Below are 20,446 nucleotides of genomic sequence, written 5' to 3' on the forward strand. Positions count from 1 at the left end.
TTCAAAACACTTAAGGGTATGTTATTTCTCTAAACTGCCTTTTCTGAAATCGCTTTCTATTCCGAGAGTATTCATGAATTTAACTTTGGTGAATACCCTCTGTGGGTAATGACAGATAAAAAGAAATATGATTTAATATATCTTTATTTAAAATGAATATGCACAAATAATACATTGCCAGGTAAAAAGACATATAATGCTTCTTTCTGGATCCTAACTCTGGCCTTACATAGATCCATCACTGGCGGTGCTAAAATCTCTGGCTCCTAAGGAGAGCTTATTCTCATTAGGCTTGTGGGTTATTTCTGTACTGAGTTACTGCTCTGAAGTAGGCAGTAGGCATTTTGTATGCTTTCAGGTTCATTTTTCTTAAAGGAAAGCATGACCACTTTTCGTTTCAGCAAAGAAGGATGATACTAAAGGCTTAAACAAATGGAAAAGGAAGTACCTCTAGAAAAAATGCAAAGGCGTGGAAGGAAATATCTTGGGGGATTGTAGAGTTACCTTTGTTTTAAATGATTGGGAAAAGTCAAATAATTGAGTGTGTGTTTGAGATATTTTTGGTGAAGTGAATCTGTTGCCTGTTTTAAATTTGCTAGAAAATTGTAATTATGTAGCTAACATAAAGCAAATGTTTCTCATATACATTGCTGCCTAGCTTGCATTGAGAAGGGTAACTATGCCCAGAGCCCTTGAACAATTTTAAAGCACATGGCAGCACGCTGCAAGCTTGGTTGTGACACATTTCCTATGTTCACATTCGCCGTTTCCAGGTTTTCCTTTAAGCAATAAAAATACTTAAGATTTGGATTCCAATATCAAGTTATTACTGCAGTGTCTTTTAAGAAAGAAAATCCTCTCTTTTTTTAAGCGCTACCTGCACTTGCTGAAAGGAGTTAACAACACTTCCAAACTAATGAAACCACTTGGAGTAATTGGAGCCATGCCATTAATATGAGAGTGCTTATCCCCTGTCACGTGCCTAATGTTTGTGAATATCATTCAAGGACTTCTTGAATAGTCCCAGGACTAAGACTGGCTCATAATTGCTTCCATCCCCATCAGAGTGTGTCACCATCTGTGACTGTGTGGGCTGTGTATTCAGTTCCTTCTTTCTGCTTTTGCCTCACTTGGTAATTATTTTTTTTTAGTGTTTCACAAATGACACAGATTTAACAATGAGCATATCCACAGCTCCATCTTTACTCTCGTGTAGTTAGGGTACTTACCTTTCCCTCTGCTTTGCTTCTGAGCTGGAAACCTATTTATTTCAATTTCTCAGTTAACAAAACACCCAAAAACTCCCCAAACCACCACCACCAAACCCAAATGCAAGTGCAGCAGAGAGAAGAGATAACCTGATTGGGCAAACCTTCAAACCTTTTTTTTTTTTTTTTTCCCTTCTTGTAGGCCAGACATTTTCTGGTTCGTTATGTTAGCAGCTACAAATTGATCCTGGGATTTTTAGATCAGTTTATATTGATACGCATGGGACATGTAGAGACAGGTATATGGACAGAACTTAATTTCCTGGGTTGTTCTGGATGCAAAAAATGAAGCCATGTGCTGTGTGGAGACTGGCTGTCCTGGAGATTTGGGCCTTTGTGCTGCAGAAGAACATCAGTAAGTGAAAAGGAAATTCAGAGACACAGCAAGGTGTTATCACAGCTGAAATGGCTTTTGGTGCAAATTTCCCTTTCAAACATGGTGCTATTTTCTGTGATTGTGTTTTTCTTTAGAACTTATCTGTTCCTAGAAGCCTTCTGAATTGCAAATGTGCTAAATTCTCCTACATTTTGTAATGTGACTTCTTTCAAGTTGCTTTATCACATCATTCCCTATGAGATATAGGATCTTAGAAGTAAAGGATTTGTAGCTGAAGGCTCTTAAGTTCACGTTCATAACAGGTAGTAGAATCAGAACACAGGGATACAATTAAAAGATTATAAAGTTTTGTAAGGAACAGCATAACAGATTAATAACTTGCTGAGCTTCTGGACCTCCAGTTCAACAAGTTATTTGGGGCTGTACTGTCTGAGCATAGATTGCTTCATCTTTTTGATTTCATTTTGGGTTTGAGTCAAGTCTTCAAATGTTTGTTAAATAGCATAACGTTTCCAAACACATCTGGCAGGTATTTTTGGTATGGCTTTTGCATGCGAGTGATGCTGCACTGCCAGCAAAGATGTGCATCTGCATCAGGGTGTCAGTTTGATGTATCTTATTATGTCAAAAATAATCAAAACAAATTCCTTTGGTACTTACTACATCTCCACGTGTTTCCTCTAAGCTATGCTACAGCTTAAAATAAGTCAACCTAAGCGTGCACAGATGAAATTAAGCATGAATGCAATGCTTTTCGCTTGTGCAGTCTATAAATACACAGCAGTCAGGTTAGTGATGAATGTGGAAGGGTTATATGGCAGCAAAAAAATTTCATTAACATTTTTTTAGGCAACAAGTAGTTTTGAAGATACAGTACTAGTATATTGTAATCATTTTAATCTTAAAATCAACAGTTTTGGATATTGATTCTTCATAAAAGTATCTCCTTTCACAATTTATAGCTTAAATAGTAGAAAAAAGGTTTTCTAGCAAAATAGAAGGGATTTTGAAGGAATTATTTTCTATGCCATTATGCTGGAACTTTCAGAGGTGCTTGAGAAGACTTCAACTCTCATTGTAATGTTAATTTATTATATGTTTTGCTGGCAGGGTTTTATCTGAAGCTTACACTGATTACATTTTAATTCTCAGGTCTTTCAGAAGTCAGTTGTGACTCTGTGTGTAGCAGTACTTTAAAAATCCTTTTTCCAGTTGTTGGTGTCAGGTTTTTCTTGCTTGCTTTTTTGTTAGCTCTAATCCTGATGGTTCATGTCATAGTCATGGATTTATAAACTCTGCTCATTTTTTGCTTGCTAGATTTAGTAATGTCCCAGGGCTTGCTGTACTGAAGCACTCACAAGCAACAGGCTGTGTTCCAGTAAGAAACTCTTACATGGAAAGCAATCTCCATGTTCAGCATGCCTGAGAAATCTCAGCAGTTGTAAGCAGTCTGCCTGTGATGTGGAGGCAGTGTTCTGACCAAGGTGTCTCTTCACAGAGTTGGACTTAAAATTCCAGGTTTTTGTGATTAGTAGTACGTATGTTCTTTCTTTATCCTTAAGCTTTTGAACTCTTTCACATTGTAAATTTCTGTAGTTTGGATTCTCTCTGTGCACATTTCCTACCTCTGCTGCTTTGTCCTAAGGAACCAAAGCCTAGGGAGAATGGCAATTACAAGAATCACTCCACCAGAGTAAAGATTACACATGTAGACCATGTTTACATTGCTTAGTTTTTTTTCCCCTGAATGATACAGTCTTTGTCAATGGAAATACCTTGAATTTTTAATAGTTATTAGCAAGAAAAATTCCCTGATTAATTTCCTAAGAAATGCTCTTGGGGAAATAAATAATTTGAACAGTGGCTTTGCTGCATAGACACTTATCTATTAATATTAATGTTTATTTAACATGCCCTCTATCCATCTTGTTAACATCTGTTGTAATAATGGAAACTATTGCCGAAGAGTTTCAAGAGTGATGGTAATGAGATAATGTGCATGTGCGTTTCTGTTTGGATTGGATTTTAGATTGTCCATATTCTGCACTTAGAAGAAAGGGAATCTCTCAATTTTCACTTTTCTTGAGCATAAAGAGCTTTAATGGTTGAATCATTTAATCTGGTTATTGAAAAGATTACTATTATTGTTCAGCCCAACTGACCCTCTGGAATTTGAGGAAGGTGTTTAACCATTTGAGCTTTTGCATTTTGTGCTATTTTATTGTCCTTATCATTACATGAAATGCTACATTATCAGCATACTTGTGCTGTTTTTGTACTGGTTCCAGCTGCAGTGTGCAGTGACTTGTTGAAACCTTGACATCTGTTTTCCCTTTTCCTCTTTTTTTTCAGAATTCATCCATGTCAATTTTTTTTAATGTGTTGCATGCTGAGCCTTAAGTTAGCATGTGTGTGCAGCCAAAAGCCATTACACATCTCACTTATGTTCCAAGCAGTTTATGATGGAGTGCTGTCCTGCTTCCTTTTTTGAATGATTATGCCTGAAAGAAATGGAGTTTATGGCATTATCACCAGAGTCCACCATTAGTCAGTAAGCTAACATGTGAACATTCTGTCATGGATATTAAGGTGATGCGCTGGGATTTTGGAATTAAAATACTTTAAAGAAGGGAAAATAACTCTGTAAATGCATTTGGGTAGCTACGTATTTTTTTGCACAGCCCGCCTGCTGCTTGAAATTGGTGGCTGAAATCTGGTTCTGCTGCAGGCACAAGGTGTGATGGGTTTGGTTCAGATATTAACTCTTACAAATTTCATGCTTCAAGCACCTTCTGTAGTGCATGCCCTCTCACGAGAGCAAGAAAGCCAGAAATGTTACCACATTTGACAAAGCTGTGCTGAGGCAGGTTTATCTGAATTTAAAGACAAAAGAAAATCATGGTTTTAAAAGTCTTTCAGGAAACTGCTCCTGGAATGCCACCTAATGCCATGGTAGTCTCTAAATTAGATGCTTTCATAATGGTGTGTAGATTATAACTTTTAGCTTTTCATTGATCAGTCAGTAATATATATATAAAAATATATATAATTTCTCTTATAGAGGGATTGCAGTACCTAAAGCAAAATTACCAATCAAAGCTTTCCATCTGGATTTGGATCCAGACAGCCAGTAAATTTTATTTGGACCAATTCCCAGAGAAGCTGTGTTTTCTGCTGTCTCCAAGGGAAGGCTGTGTGATCTCCCAGTGTCTCAAAAAATGATTGCAGCTTGCTCCCACAGTTCCCAGCTGGGAAGGCAGGGAGCAGCATCTGGCCAGTCAAGCAGAGCTGGGCCCAGCTTACAACCTCCTGCTGAGCAGAACTTCACAAAAATAAGCAAACCTCTAGAAAAATACATAGTGGACGGAGGTAAAAAATTAATCAAATGCTTCTGTTCTAACAGTTAATTCAAGGATCCATACTTGCCTTATAGGATGAATTTGATAGCTCCTTTACTTGAAAATGGAAATCAGTGTTGTATGCATTCAGGTAAAATGATGAGAATGCCTTTTGCTGGAAAATTTTATTGAGTGTCAGGGAGAAGTTGCAATCAGAAAGCTTTACTGGTATGCAGGTATTTTGTAAAAGTGTTTTTTGAGAAACATTGATTGTGTGCACCTTATTTTTGAGATTTATGGATGAAATGCAATCAAACTACTTCAGAAGTAGCAGGCATCCTAATTACTGTTTCAGGTAATGGGCCAATATAATGCATTTACTAAACACAGTGAACATGACTGAACAAAATGATTCCTTTCACCTAGCACTAGACGCTTGCCCTGAAAAACATTTTTGCTTTACTTTTGTCTTTTACTTTTTGTCTGTACTTTTGAAAGATATTTTCTTTATCTCCAAACCTGTAATTATAATTTTCAGAAATTGGCACCTGGCTGCATTTTTCTTTTGAATGAATTTGTTTCACCTAGCTGGTCTCTGCCTCCTCATATAACTGCTCTAACCAACTAGAAGGATCATCAGTGAAAAATTTTCATGAAATGTGAACAATAAAAACTCATAATTGGTTATTTTTGCATATTTGAAAAGCTTTGAACATTGACATGAGAAGTAGTCCAGTGCTCTGCTGTTCACAGCAACCAGAACAAAACTGTGAATTTAATTTTTAAAAATATATCTGCAGTGGTATTCTAGAAAGTAGCGTTATTCCAACAGAGGTAAAAAATAATATTTTCACTTGTAAAATGATTGATGATTGAAGAACAGTTTTGGTTTTTTACTACATGGCCTTCAAATTGTGGGGTTTTCTTTTATAAGAAAGAAATTCATGCAAAGGCCTCCTTCAGGCGATGATCTTGCAATTGTCACTCTTTTTTCTGAAGAACATACTGACCAGTGCTCATGATGGTTTAAGAGAATGCTCTGAAACCAGCTGCTTTTGTGCAAGTGCAGTTGCAGGAGTACAATTATGTGAATGACGAAGTAAAAGTACACACCATCTTGACAAAGAGGATATTAGCCATACTAGGATTCCTTGCTCCTTAAATCATGGACAACATATTCTCTGCTTAGCTTTTCTAAATATTTAAGAGCAGAATTCAGTTATAATAAAAAAATAAAAAGCTCACAGGGGTATGGTATCTTTTTCAGCAAAACCCAGTTTTTCAAGCTGTGTGAGTTGTTTCCTTTGTTACATACATATTCTGAATTCAATCTCAAAAACTATTTTAGTACCTCTAACAAGGCCTAATTCAAGCACCTGAAGTCAAGGAGATGATTATGCTAAGTGATCAGAAATTAGAGTAATATTAATTTCCTGTTTCTTAGGGTTATGTGAATACAGTGTTAGCAAATAGTTGCCACCTGTTTGGAGAAAAAATCCAGGTGGGCTGCTGAAGTCTGCACTTGGTGTGTCTGACCACTAAACGGTAGTGTTGTATTGCAGCTCATGAGGAAAAATACATGAATGTGGCAGAAGGAAAAAAAAATCCCCATCTAGTTGAACTCTGCTATCAAGCCTTAACTATTTTTCCATTGGCCCATTGATTATATCTTCTGCTGTTCAGTCAGCCATCCTGATGGCTGAGCTAACATCAATCAATGTCTGATTGTCTTGAAGAAACAGCCTCTGTTTAACATGACTTTATTTTAAATGTGTGAGGAGAATTTTTTCTTCTCTGTTGCTGTACAAACTTTGTTCTGGTGTTTGAATTGTCCATCACAAGCATGCTGATCTGTTGTGCAGTTGCTGTGGGATTTTATGGTGACTAGCAGGATTCTTCTCCAGTGCAAAAGCTACATTCTCCTGGCTCTTGTCCTGTCTGCCATGAAGCAGTTTTTGACAGGAGGAATCTCAAGTGGCCATGTTGGTGGTTCCTGTAGAGAAACCTTTCATGAATCTGAATGCTTCTCAGTACTGCAATCACACATAAGCCCATGAGGTGTCTGCTTTCCTCAATTTCTCTAAAAAAGAAGCTTGTTTACTAAATTAGAGTCTAACAAAGAAATTATTTAGGTTTCACATAATGTTTTGAGCCAAAATTTAGTAGTTACTGTGCATTAGAACTGCAAACCTACTATCTTTATCTGAATTTTAAAAGATTAAGGTGAAAGCTTTTAAGAAGGGCTTGTCACAAAGTGAACTTGTTTTTTAACAGGAACGTAACGGGAATTTCAAAAACCTAATTTAAGTTGACTGGTTTTCTAGGTGTGCCATCATTAGTGCAAACAAGAAAAGTAAAATAGTGAAGTAAAACAATATATTAAGATTAGTGTATAAAGCATAGTATGGAAAGGTTTTCTTGTCCTTATGAAATACTTTACTGACCAAGAAAGTAATATTTTACTGAGTACATATTTTAACTGAAGAAAGTAGGTGATTTTCTGCCAGTTTTTTTGACAAGTTTGATAAAGATCATACAGGTTGAGCTGTGTATTTCACAGAATGGATGTTGATGAATACACACTTCATAGAAGTAGACTGGTACCACATCTTCAGCAGTCAGAAAGGGAGAGGAACCTCTGTATTGGTGGCAGAGGAAGCAAAATGAAGAGCAGTGAGTCCTGAGCCAGCACTGACCAACACGCAGCTGAGGGGGCAATGTGTGTGAGGCAGGCGAAGCAGGACTCCCCAGGGCACAGGGATGCTGGCTTGTTTTGCCTCCGCTTTTGAGGATGAAAATTCATGTGTTTTTAACTATGAGGGTGTTGTGTGTTCATCTGCTTTGGGAGGGGCACACACAGTGAGAGGCGTGAATCTGCAATGTGGCCACACAGGCCAGTTGGCAAAGAGCAGCTTCAGCCAGCTTGAGCCCCTGCGGTAACATCTCTTAATTTACAGAAATCTCCATGGTACCATCTCCTCTTCATTTACAGACGGCACTCTTGTAATGAGAATCTCATGATAAAATTCTCTTCTTCACTGAAAAGCTCTCACAGCTTGATGATGCAGTTGTCACCATGGAGATTTCACTCCAACAGCAAAGAATGAATTTGGTGCCGTTTGACTTCAGGAATGTGTAGCAGATACTTCCCAATGGCTTCAGCTAAGCCACCACCTGAGGGGAGAACCTGGGACAGAAGCTGAGAGAGGAAGTGCATATACACTGATGATAAATGAAATTTTTTGTAGGTGACTGGCTCTCTAGAAATGGCATATGTGTAATGACAGATAAATGTGAAAGGGTATGAATAAAAGCCTCAGAGCCTGAGCCAAAAGGAAGAGAAATAGACTTGCCTTAACCTTGAAAGAAATAGTCAAATGTGATGGTCTGTGAATTCTAGCTGAGGTATAATTCCTTTTCCTCAGAAAGAGGGGAGGGTCTGAGGTTCCTTGAGGAAAAGGAAGAAAAAAAGTGACTTGCTGCCAAATGCATTTAGAAAGAACAGGTATTTTTCCTTCCCCTTCTCCAAAGGCCTTATTGATATGCTTGGATTTCTCGTTTCACAGAAATTACCTAAAAAGCAGTATGGAATTATTAATTTCTGATTTTCATGAAGCTGGTAAAATCTTTCTGTGCAAGTAACAGTTGATTGTTTTACTGTTCTGTCTTCTGAGGGGAGCTCTACACAATAAGCAGTATGGTACAATACTGAACAAAGCACTGCGAAAGCTAATATGAGATGCTGGGAGATAAATGAAGTAATACAGGAGGTCTCTTCTGATACTGCACTTCTGCAAGTATTAGGAAGTGATTTTTCCCCTTCTCCTCTGCTGGCCTGAGACCTGCAGGGGAGTGCCACAAAAATTATCAGAGGGCTGGAGCACTTATCATATGAAGAAAGACCAAGAGAGTGGGGTTGTTGAGTGTGGAGAAGGGAAAGCCCTGGGCAAACCTTATAGCAGCCTTTGAGAACATAAAGAAGTCTGGGGACAAACTTCGCAGCAGGGCCTGTTGCAATAGGACAAACGGTTTTAAATGGTTTGAAATATTTTTTTAAACTAAAAGAGGTTAGGTTTTAATTAGCTATTAGAAAGAAATTCTTTACTGTGAGGGTGGTGAGGCACTGCCAGAGGTTGCTCAGAGAAGTTATGGATGCCCCATCACCCCTGGAGATACCCAAGACCAGTGGCAGGGCTCTAAGCAACCTGATCTAGTGGAAGATGTCTCTACTCAGTGAATTGGACCAGAGGAACTTAAAGGTCTTTTAGAACACAAACTGTTTTGTGATTTAATTATTTATAAGCTTTCAGGAATATTCATAGCTATCATGAGACTTGTTACTGACTCCCAGGATAGATGTCAGTGAGATAAATTCAGTATCTGAGATATTCCTCCATGAAGCAATAGATAAAAAGTGGGTAAGTACTGCAAAGATAGTGGATAGTGAAAAATGTACTTTGGCTAAGGAGAAAAATGAAGGCAGAGTACCATTAAAGATCAAATTGAATCTTAAGGGGGGGACTTAATTTTTTTTTTAACTTGAAAAATCAGCCAGAGGCAAAATAGAAAAAGAAAAATAGTAGTAGAGAGGTATAGTGAGCTCCTTTGACATGAATAACTGAAGAGACCTGACTAAGAATTAAACATTGAGTCTGAGTGAGCCAAAAGTAGCAGGAAAATGAAAACGAGCTCTGTAATAAAACTCATAAAACTTGACACAAAACTAATGAGTCAGAGTCCTAAAATCATGAGTCATTTAAACACTGAGGTTTTTCCAAGGATAAAATATTTTTTATTGTCTTTTTTTGCTATCAGAGAAATGGCAATCAAACTCAACATGAGATTGTTTTAGGTTCAAAAAGGCTACTTTAAAACAGATTTCAAACTTCCCATCTCGCTGATCATAGGGTGAAGTCTGGAAGGCAATTGCCACTGACTCTCTGCCTGCCCCCTCCTTTGGACTGTTCCTTCCTCACCAGCCTCAATTACCTCTCTGTCACCCTCTCTGTGTGCTCCTGGCTGGCAACCCATGTCTCCTTCTTCCTTAATGCTTCATATTTTCCTTTTGCTATGCTTCACTTTTCTTTTGCTTTTCATAAAACCCTATACCCACTTACCACTTGAGTTCTCCTTAGGGCCTTCTGCATCGCTATTGCTTTAACCATCTCATTTCTTTATCATCACTTTTCTTTCCAGCTCTCCAACAGCCATGATGCCTGAGGACATGCCAGCTTGAGGTTTTCTCATTGCTCATCCAAAGCAGCTTTCAGCTTTAAGTCAAATTAAATCGTTATTAAAAGAAGACAAACACAGAGAACACCCCCTCCTTCTTTTCTACCCAAGAACCCAGCACTATGGAAATTGTAACAAAGAAGTGTGATAGTAATCATGGTGGTTGTGCTGTAATGTGCTGGTGCTATGAAATGTTCCTGAATGCAGTGGAAACTTTTGTTTTCTGAATATTTTTTATTCAAAAATATCAGTGTTTCCATATTAACTTGATGTGTGGTCAACTTTAAAAGAATAGAAAATAATTCAATTTGCTGTGACTGATATACACAAAGAATTTAGTTCTGGGCTTTTTTTGTGGATGTGTTTTAAAGTGGGAATTTAAAAAGCCTCTGAATCCAGTCAGAATACAGCAGTTATAAAAGAGGATTGAATTTGTAACTTTCATTTCATGCTTTTACTGAAAGGATTGATCCAATCACTCTCTCTGTTGCTCTCTCCCTCCGTGATTCCCTCCTTCTTCTTTCCCTGTTTTCCCTTTGCCTTTCCCTCTTTTTCCTCTGTGTTCTCCTTTCACTCTTTCCCTCCCTCTGCAGCTCCTCCAAACCACTTCTGACTGCTCTTTCTTACTTGTGGTGAGAGAATAAAACCAGGGATTGGCTCTACAAGCTGCTGTTCTTGGGCCATGTGCACTCTGCCATGTGAAGCACAATTTCTGATGTCTTTTGTATATATAAGAAGGAGGGTCTCCATAAGAAGGAGACCATCTCCAAAGAGGTGAACTTTAATATTTCAGGCTAATCAAAGGAAAAGTCCCCATAGTAGGAGATTTCTCTTTAGTTCCAAATGCTTGCCTGCTTAAAGATGGAAAAGTGAAGATAATTTTTCAAAATGCCTAAGGTGTGTAGTGTATATGGTGCAGAGCCTTTCCTGAGGCTGGGCTGGAAGGCAGGTTTGCTGCTCTTGCTCCCTGTTCTTTATCTGAGACAGCTCTGCTGATATGCTTTGTGCTTCCCTGGGAGCTGTGGGTGCCTGGCCCATCCTGGCCTTCACTGGTGCCTTCTGGGGACACAGCTGCTGTGCTGCTTTGACTAGAGGGTCAAAGCGCAGTAGCAGCTACTGAGGTACAAAATAATTGGGAGGTCTTCCTAGGTAGACCCCTGTGCTTCCCACTGAAAGGGCATGTGATTGCCTTGAGTTGTTTACTGGGACAATGATGATTAGTGTGGAATCCAGGCTTCACTGTGTACAACTTACTCAGGGGATTTTAGGCATGACAAAATCTTCTGCCTCCTTTGTTTTTTGTGGTTGTGGCCAGGTCAGCCAGGTTTTATTTATGTGGCTTGCCTATAACCAAAACCTGTAGCAGTGATCAATTTGTCTTTCTCATCATCAATCCAAGCACTCCCTGGTCTCTGCTAATGCTACTGTTATTTATTCATTCCCTCACAAAGTGTAAGAGATACACCATTAATGTTAAATGACGTCTCCTTACCAGAAAGGTTTTTGATTAAAAAGAGTCATAGAGTATTTAGTACCACTTGAGTGGCAGACAATATTTTTTCATTTTCTTTTTATTTAAGGTGCACATTTGACTGCTCCTGCATTGACTTTGTTTTTCCCCTTGTGAGAAATAAAACTTTATTTGTGAAAAAGAAGATGGATTCTGTGCCTTGAAAACAACAGAAAAGTCCAAGGGAGGCTTTTGTAATTTGCTGATTTTAAAAATGACTAATTTTAAAGCTGATCACATGCAACAGAGCGTGATTTCTAAAACACTTGTATGGTCCAGTTTAGGTGATAAAAATTCTTGATCTTCTAAACTCTAACTTTTTAGGAGCCATGTTCTCCAAAAGTGAAAATGGGTAATAAAAAGCAGGTCCTGTTACTTAACTGATGACTGGGTGTGAATAGAAAGTGTTTGCAGATTTCTCTCCAAAAAAACCTGGAAGAGAGGTGCTGTGTATGTGTCAGATGCCTTTTAATTTAACTGCTGAGGAGTGTGAACTTGCAGAGAGGGGCAGGGATGCTGAGACAGCAGGGATGGAAAATGCAGACAGTGAAGGCCATCTCAGAGCTTCCAATAGCAGTATAAAAAGATACTGAAAATTGTAAGAGAAGTTACTCTGGAAGAAGATGGATTTGAAAGGAAATTGTGATCTTGCTATAACCTTTCTAAGAGCTAGAATTATAATTCCAAAATTATTAACATTTCAGGAGGCAAAAACCCTGTAATTTTACACACACAATATGAAACTGAGGGCAAGGAGAAAAGAGGCAAGCATAATAACACTTTAAATTATAAAATTATAAAACCCAAAGATATTTAAGCACAAATTATTTTTTGTGTGTTAATCTTATTTTCTTTCTTATTTGCATTTAAATTGCACTGATTGAACCTGAGATGCTTTAAAAATAGGTATAGTTGAGCCTGGTGTTAAATGTTGCTTCCTGAATTTTAATGTCTTGTTTAGGCTTCAAAGAAACCCTCTTAACTGGTTACAGCCGAACATTTTGGGGTTTTATTAAATCATTTTATTTTTTGTCTCAAATATAATTTGTATTCATGTTTGTTATCAAAATAGTTCAGCTTTGTGTCTAGAGTTGCTTATTGCTGGTTTGATTCTAATACTGTGCCTGGTATAAAGACAAATGTAAAAGTCATGACTCCCCAGAAGTGTGTCAAACTTGGTAAGCAAAAAGGAAATCACAGGATTTTTAATGTAATTCTGCAAATTAGTAGTTTTGTACATGGAGTGGGAGAGGTGGCAATTTCAGAGGAACTTGACTGGAGAGAAGAGCTGTCTGAAGTTTGGTGGGAGTATGGGGTGGGAAGATAAGGCAGGATATGTCTTGTGGACAAAAAAGAAAGATGGGAAGCAAATGAGTTTATTTAAATGCTGCTGAGGCTGATACACTAATAGAACATAAACAGAGTAGGAACATGGTAAAAAGCTCTACCAAATATTTACATTGTTGATGTTCAGGTAGTGTGTAGTGTTAAGATGACAGTGGTCGTAGAAATAGGGTTGTGGTGGATCTGAATTTAAATAATTTAAATGTGCATGTATTGCTTAAGGAAAGGATAATTTAGGAAGAACCCTTTTTTTTGTCTTTTTTTTTTGCATTTATTTCATCTAGTTGTTGTTCTCTCAGTTTCCTGTTTTATTTTTTCTATTTGCTAATGTTCTACTTTTAAAATTGTTTTAATTTTTAATAGTAGTCTACAAGCAAGTCACGACATGTACCTCTAATTTTCCTCTTTATGACATTTCTACTGAGGCTCGTAACTGTTGTGGATGTCAAAGCCTTCAGGCATGTTTCTGGGAATGATAGGTGTGAATTTTATAACCCCTAGACACTAGTTACTTCAGGTTGATGGGGATACTTTTAATGCCAGAATCTCATTAGGTAATTCTTTCATTTCTGTTTTTGTAGACTTTAAATGTTTTTTCTGAGGGGGTTTGTTTAGATGAGCTGGACTGTTCTCAACTTTTTTGTCAGTTTTTAGAGACTGTTCATGTGTTGCTTTGCTGACTGTAGACTTGAAACTCTATTTATGAAATTAGCCTGTTCAAACATCAATGCATTATTTAATTACAAAACTTGATATAACAATATTTAAGCAAGCCTACTCATATAGAATCTTTTTGTAAATGTGAAGTGAAAACAGACCTTATTACGTCTTTGTGTTTTTTTAAAGATGGATAGACATCTTATTTGTTTTTAAAATTTGTCAAAGCTGTATCAGTAAGTCCAAAATCAGTTTTTCATAGAAGTCACTGATTCTTTGTTTAATATGATTCCATATGATTGGAAAGATTGAATTGTTAAGCAATGACTTGTAAAATAACTGAAAGCTGTTGAAAGGAAATCATAGAACAGAATAATTTAGGTTGGAAGGAACTTAAAGCTCACCTAGTTGCAACATCCCTGCAATGAGCAGGGACATCTTCAAATAAATCAGGTTGCTCAGAGTTCCAGCCAGCTCTTGACTTAGAGTGTTTCCAGGGATGGAGCGTCTACCACCTCTCTGGACAACCTGTTCCAGTGTTTCACTATCCTTACTGTAAAAAAACTTCTTCCTAATATCCACCCTCTTTTAACTTAAAACCATTACCCCTTGGCCTGTTGCAACAAGCCCTACTAAAAAGCCTGTCCCAACCTTTCTTCCAAGCCTCATTTAGATGCTGAAAGGCTGAAATAAAGTCTCTAAAATCTTCTGTAGGGACACAAAAGCACACCAATGTGATGAACTGAACCAATATGAACTGACTGTTCATAAGGAGTAGAAAGAGCTTATAATTTTACTGAGTATTAGAAGAATTATTCCCAGCTCATCTGACTTGACTGTTCAGCTTGGTGCCTTCAAAGAGAACTTCACATTAACTCTGGCATACAGAGACTTTTTGAAGAAGGTTTAGTTCACCCATATAAGTTTGATTCCCTGGCAGATTTTTGCTGAAATAATTGCATTTCATTTTGCATACAAAGCTCTAACCTTATTTCATTGCAGCCAAATAATGGAGATGTGAACTGAAAGGCAAATTAATTACTCACTAACTACTGAATGGTACCTTGTGCACAAACAGAAGGTGTTTACCTCATACCATAGGTGCATCATGTAATAAATCTGATAGTTATGGCTTTTTGTCTTATCTTTCCCTGCAGTGTCCATAAAAGTGTTTCTCACTTGTAACAGATGGTCAGAGCACCATGAAATTTATCTGGAGATGAAGCCCTGTTGATTCCACTAAAAGTGAAGAATTTTCATGCAGATGGAGACAAAGAGGGTTTTATTGTTATAATTCTGATGCTGAGGTATTTCATACAATGCCTTCCTTTCCTTTTTGTTTGCAGGTGATGTGCCTTCAGGATTTTTTTGGCGATGATGACATTTTTATTGCATGTGGACCAGAAAAGTTCCGTTACCAGGATGATTTCTTGCTGGATGAAAGTGGTAAGATGTATTTTTTAAATGTTTGCAATGAGAGTAAAGGGCATATTTCTGTATCATGCTAATTAAACTAAAGCAGTATCACCTGGATTGATTTCAGAAATAAAGAAATATTTTAATTCAAAATACTGAAAATAAGAGAATTGAAAGAAACAATAAAGCTGTCTGCCTATTGCAGCATAAAACTTGATTTCAGCCTGAATTGCACATATTGTATGAAAATTCATGTTTGGTGGAATTCCTCTTTTGGTAAGGTCTTTTGTGTTTTGGCTTTGAATTTATTCTGTTTCTTTATCACAATTTCTCAGGCTTCCAGTATCTACCGTTGAGATTTAAGTAATGATTCACAAGTAGTGTGATAAAGAAATAAAGATTCAATTCTAACTGGAAGATAAATGTAATCAGCAAAAACAGACAAAGTCATCTGAGAAAATTCAATGAGTTCTCTGTTTTTCAGAGGCTGACTAATACAATAGTGAAATCAATGTATGTAATCCTCTAAGGAAAATGCATGTTTTGTTTTCAGATACTTTTATTGTTGCAAAGAATATTCCTGACTTGGGAATCCCAGTTGTAAGGAAAAAGGAGAAAAACTAACTATAGACTTTGTGCATTCAAACAAACAAAACTGCCAGCAACATTGAGTTTACATTGTGCAGAACAAGACACAGCAAAAGTTTTATTGCTCCTACCTCTCTCTGTCCATGGTATCTTTGTAATCCATTGGTATCAAAATCTCTAATATTGTTTTAAAATATCAAAGGTCTGAAAGAATACTTGGCTGAAGAATCAGTCAGAGAAGATTTTGTTGCAGCAGTAAACACTTCACAGTCATTATGTGTGTATCTGTTTAGTGTCACCACTTCGTCATGGTTTTTGATGCAGTTAATGCTCTCACACTTGGTGTAATTATAGGTGGTGTAATTATATTTTTCTGACTAACCTGTGAAGCTGGAGGGCCTCTTGGTTTTCCCAGATGCAGAGAAATGTTCCATTAGCCTGTAGGAGCGGAAGGCGGCAACTTGCGCAGACCTGACTCTGTGAGTTGAAGGATGACTGATAAAGGAGATGTCTTTTGGGCACAGGAATGACCTTCTGTGGCAGGCACAGACAGAAGCAAGAATACGTTCTGACCTTATAATGTGGAAAAAAAAAATCAGAATACAGCACCACCAGATCTGCACTTTGCAGTAATGAAATTGCTGTAGTTGACACTCAAGGCAAAATGTACTGATGGTGGAAAAAGTAGCTTTAGCCATTTATAGAATGGGAATTAGGAAAGTGGGGGGACATTTGACCAGCAAAGGAGTTTCCCAGTTGGCTTTGTGCTCAGAATGGAGGTCCTTGCATAGTTGACTGTGTAGTCTGGATTCACTTGTTTCATCTGAAGGATGACATTGGTGGCTGCCCAGTGAACGCTGTGGCAGTTTTTGCAGAGATACAAGAAATGCTGATGACAGATTTGTCTAAATCCCTTTTAGAAGTATGTAGTTGGTTTTTGGAGGTCTAATGCCAAAGTACAGATATAGCCTGATTCTGCTTAGTCTTTGCTTGTCTGACATATCAGCATCTGTTTGAGTAAGTGATATTTTTGTCTGAAACTTTGTTGCTTAAAACTATTTTGTACTGATCTTATAAAAAGAGAAATCCATAAAATCTGTGCTGAAAACACAACTTTAGCTATTTTTTGTAGTGTTTGCTTTTCTATCAGATAAAGATTCAGTGAACATTGAGTGGGTTTTTTTACTGCGGGAATGAAGAAAGGGGAAAAAATCAGATTTCACACTATGTCTCTTATTTCTTTGAGAAGTGTACATCAACTTTGCTCTCTCTTTTTCAGGAGGTTTGATATCAGAGAACTTGTTTAGGTTGCTTGCCATTAATAGCTGATGTACCAATTGGTATGCATCTAGTCAGGCTTCTCTAAGCAGGAGCAAGAGTTGAAGAGAAAACAATTTTTTTAAAAGGAGCTTTTAACTTGTTTTGCTTGGCAAATGAAATTGTGTGATCACAGTGCGTGTCTGTGCATTCCTCATAGTTAATCTAAGAGCATTGCAAGTATTAGGAAGTGCTGTCCAACTGTGCAGGGCTTGTAAAGCCTTTCTCTGCTTCCCTGAAAAGCATTTTAAAGCAACACTCTGCTGGTTTGTCACTACTTCCCTCCAGTATACTCCAGGTTCAGCCAGATGTTGAGAGTAACAGTTAAGGTCTTGCAGCAGGAGGACTAAAGAATAGCAAAATTTGAAGGCGGGAAAGAAAAGTAGATTGAAGAAATATATAAATAATGAGGGTTCTGAGCTTTTGGGAATTACTTCTGAGGGAGGAAGAGGAATGCCATTGTTTTGTAATCTGGGTTCAGAACTCCTGCTACTAGAGGTGAGCAAGAGGCAAAGTTGGGGGTTGGGAAGCCAGTCACCTGTACTGGGATCCATTGTAGCTAACACTAGGTGCCTGCATGTAGGTAATTGCCTGGGACTGAGCCATTCCCAGCAGATATCTTTCCCAGTAAAAAAAAACAGACTTACTGATAAAGTAGATTATAGATATTTGGTTGACTCAGTTGAAAATTGATCTTTTGAAGAGTTCATATGAATTATGCTCCAGAAATGTCTGGTTAGCTTCCCTAAAGGTATCTATATGCCAGATGTAGCTGTTCTTGTCTACACTTTATGTTTTAAAGTTGCTTAAAAAGCTTTTAGGATGAGATTAATTCCACTCTATCAGAGAGGCAAAATCTCATCAGTTTGCATTATTTCTAGTCATCTTTGTTTCTCTTGCTCCCATGACTTGCTCTTGCCTTTGGATAGCACATTCTAAAAGCCATAAAATCAGAAATTTAGAAAAACCAGTCTAGAAGTTAGTGACTCGATCTCCCCATTTAAGTGTGGGATTAACAGTCCACATTTTATTTCTGGCATACTTGGCTAACAAGCCCCTCTAAAGCTTGTGATGAGGAAGAATCTGTATCCTACCGAGACATTCTGTGCCAGTGGTAAACTCTTCTTACTGTTTTTCAGCTATCTTCTCCAGCTATCTTCCCTTACTATAAATGAAATCCATTACTACGTTTCTTATCTACTTTGAGCATGGGAAAGAAATTATTCCTTTTTCTTTGAAAAAAAATCTGTGGACTCATCAGTTTTCTTTAGGCTGAACAATTAGGTCAGCTTTGCTTTGACTTCAGGCTCAAACCTGCCCTTGAAATTGAGGGTATATGTTCCTTCTTTATATCATCTCCCTTTTCTGTTTTATGTCTTTTAGGAAGAGGCATTGCATATCCCCTTGGCAATCAGCTAAGAAAAGTCAGTTAATGAGGGGTCTATTAAAGAGAAAAAAACAAGCAGTCCTCACTATGCATTGCAGTTTCTTCCCTGCCTGGATGTACAGATGATTTTCATACTAAACACACTGTTTATTGCATGAAATGCAGAAACAATACGCACCATACCCATCATAATTCCTAGCAATCATCTCCATATCTGACATAATTGACAGATGTGATAGCCACACACAATTTCATCAAAGATCTGCTGATGGGACATAAGGGTGCATGTGAGTGACCACCATAAAATTAAGAAGTAAATGCTCCTTGTTTGTCAAGTGTCAGTAGTGATGCTATTTTCATAAAAAGTTTTTATGGCATATGTAAACACAAAAGCATGAATGAATGCACACATTACAGCAGATTGTAAGAAGAAAAAAAATCCTCAGTGTAGAGTATGTCAGTGAGCGCTGCAGGCATTGTTAGCTTTCAGTTTTGGAAAGTCTCCCAGAAATCCCAGGTTTTCTTTAGCTGATGGTTGTTCAGTTTTCCAGGAAGAGGTTAGGGGAGGCCTTTCAATAGCCCTTAGCTGTGTGTTGGCAAAGATTAAGGTTTAAGGGCCACTCTCACAAAAATATTTGCAATCAGCTATTATTTAGGCACCTAAATAGGATTTTGCAATGTGAGTAACTCATGAGATTTGCCCTAATTCAGAACATCTCCTGTGCTTATACAGATATTTCTTTCTCAGCACTGTAAAATAAGAGAACTTTGAGGCTGGCAGTATTGAAATTAATTTTTTTAAAAATTAAATTATTTTTTATGTTCTGTTAATGTTTTCTGAGTGCTTTGGAACCTTCAGAGTTGCACAAAGAGGTTATGGCAGACTTCATCATGTACAAAAGCTGCAATCTCAGCTGGCCAAAGCCAGTGTCTCTGCCTCCAAACAGAGTGTAACCAATACAGAATGTCTGGATGTGAAAACAAGTGCAGATTGCTTGTCAAAAGCACATATTACTGTTATGGAAACAATGAGGAGAATTTTTGGGGAAAATTAGAACTGGAACTTTGAAACCTAATTTCACTTTGATTTTGCTGGCCTGTGTTAGTCCTCAGCTCAGCATCTCTGGGGCAGCAATGTTACTGCTTCATCTTGCCAGCAGCAGAAAACCTGCCAGGAAAATCTGAGTCCTGTGGTGTCCTCACACGTGTGCGTGTGTGCATGGAGGCGGGCACATGCATCTGATCCAGGAACTGCGGCTGGGGTCAGGGGTATCGTGTTTATCCCTGTTAATAGCTGTCATGTTTCTGCAACCTTCATTAATCTGTTCTTCCTAAAAGAGGCAGGAAGGGAAAATCAGTTATAGTCCTCATCTACCCTGATTTATAGGACAGAGACGGATGTGTTAAGCAGATTTTGGCTGGATTAGGAGTGGAGAGCATGCTGGCTGACTTACTCTGCCCTCATCAAAAACTCGTGCTTTGGCAATTGGAAAGTAATGGTGGATTCTGGGGACTTCGAGATACAAGTTTGCTTTCAACAGAGGCATAAATATAAAGTGTTCCACTGCAGTGTGATATTTTCAAATGTCAACAGCTGCTGGGCCTTGGAAACAGATATTCTGTGTATGAGGAAGAATCAAACTAAGGCAGGAGAGGTCAGACTCTGGCTGGATGTACCACTTAGACTAATGATTCAGAAAGGCAAGAAGGAAAGAAGTTGTTTTTCCAATGGCTTTGCATCCAATGCCCTCTTTATCTTCCTATTACAGGACCTCCATTTTCATCTCTGCCCTCTCTTAGTGCTGTAGGCAGTTGCACAGTACCCTCAGCTTCCTCCCATTTGGCACATCAGCACTTGTCCTCATTCCCTTCCTCACAATAAGTATATTAAGAGAGGCTCTCTTATATCCAGTAGAGATTCCACAACCTCCCCCAAAACTCTAACCCCTCACTGAGACCACCTGTGTCCACCTGTGCTGGAAGTACCTCCCTCCCTAGGCCTGTGCATCCAGCTTGGCCCTGGCTCCCTGGAAGTACTTGGCTGTATGGCAG

At 38.1% G+C, this 20,446-nt stretch overlaps 1 protein-coding gene across 4 annotated transcripts in view; it reads left to right on the forward strand.

Moving 5' to 3' along the window:
* Positions 1-20,446, forward strand: part of DCLK1 (doublecortin like kinase 1) — a 230,113-nt gene that overhangs the window by 97,677 nt on the left and 111,990 nt on the right. For all 4 annotated transcript variants that reach the window (XM_030274107.4, XM_012569748.5, XM_030274134.4 and 1 more), the window contains exon 4: positions 15,033-15,132. In XM_030274107.4, coding sequence (XP_030129967.1) covers positions 15,033-15,132 — 100 coding nt within the window. The remainder of the gene's footprint in view (positions 1-15,032; positions 15,133-20,446) is intronic.

This window comes from Taeniopygia guttata, chromosome 1 (genome assembly GCF_048771995.1).
Source record: "Taeniopygia guttata chromosome 1, bTaeGut7.mat, whole genome shotgun sequence".
NCBI lineage: Eukaryota > Metazoa > Chordata > Aves > Passeriformes > Estrildidae > Taeniopygia > Taeniopygia guttata.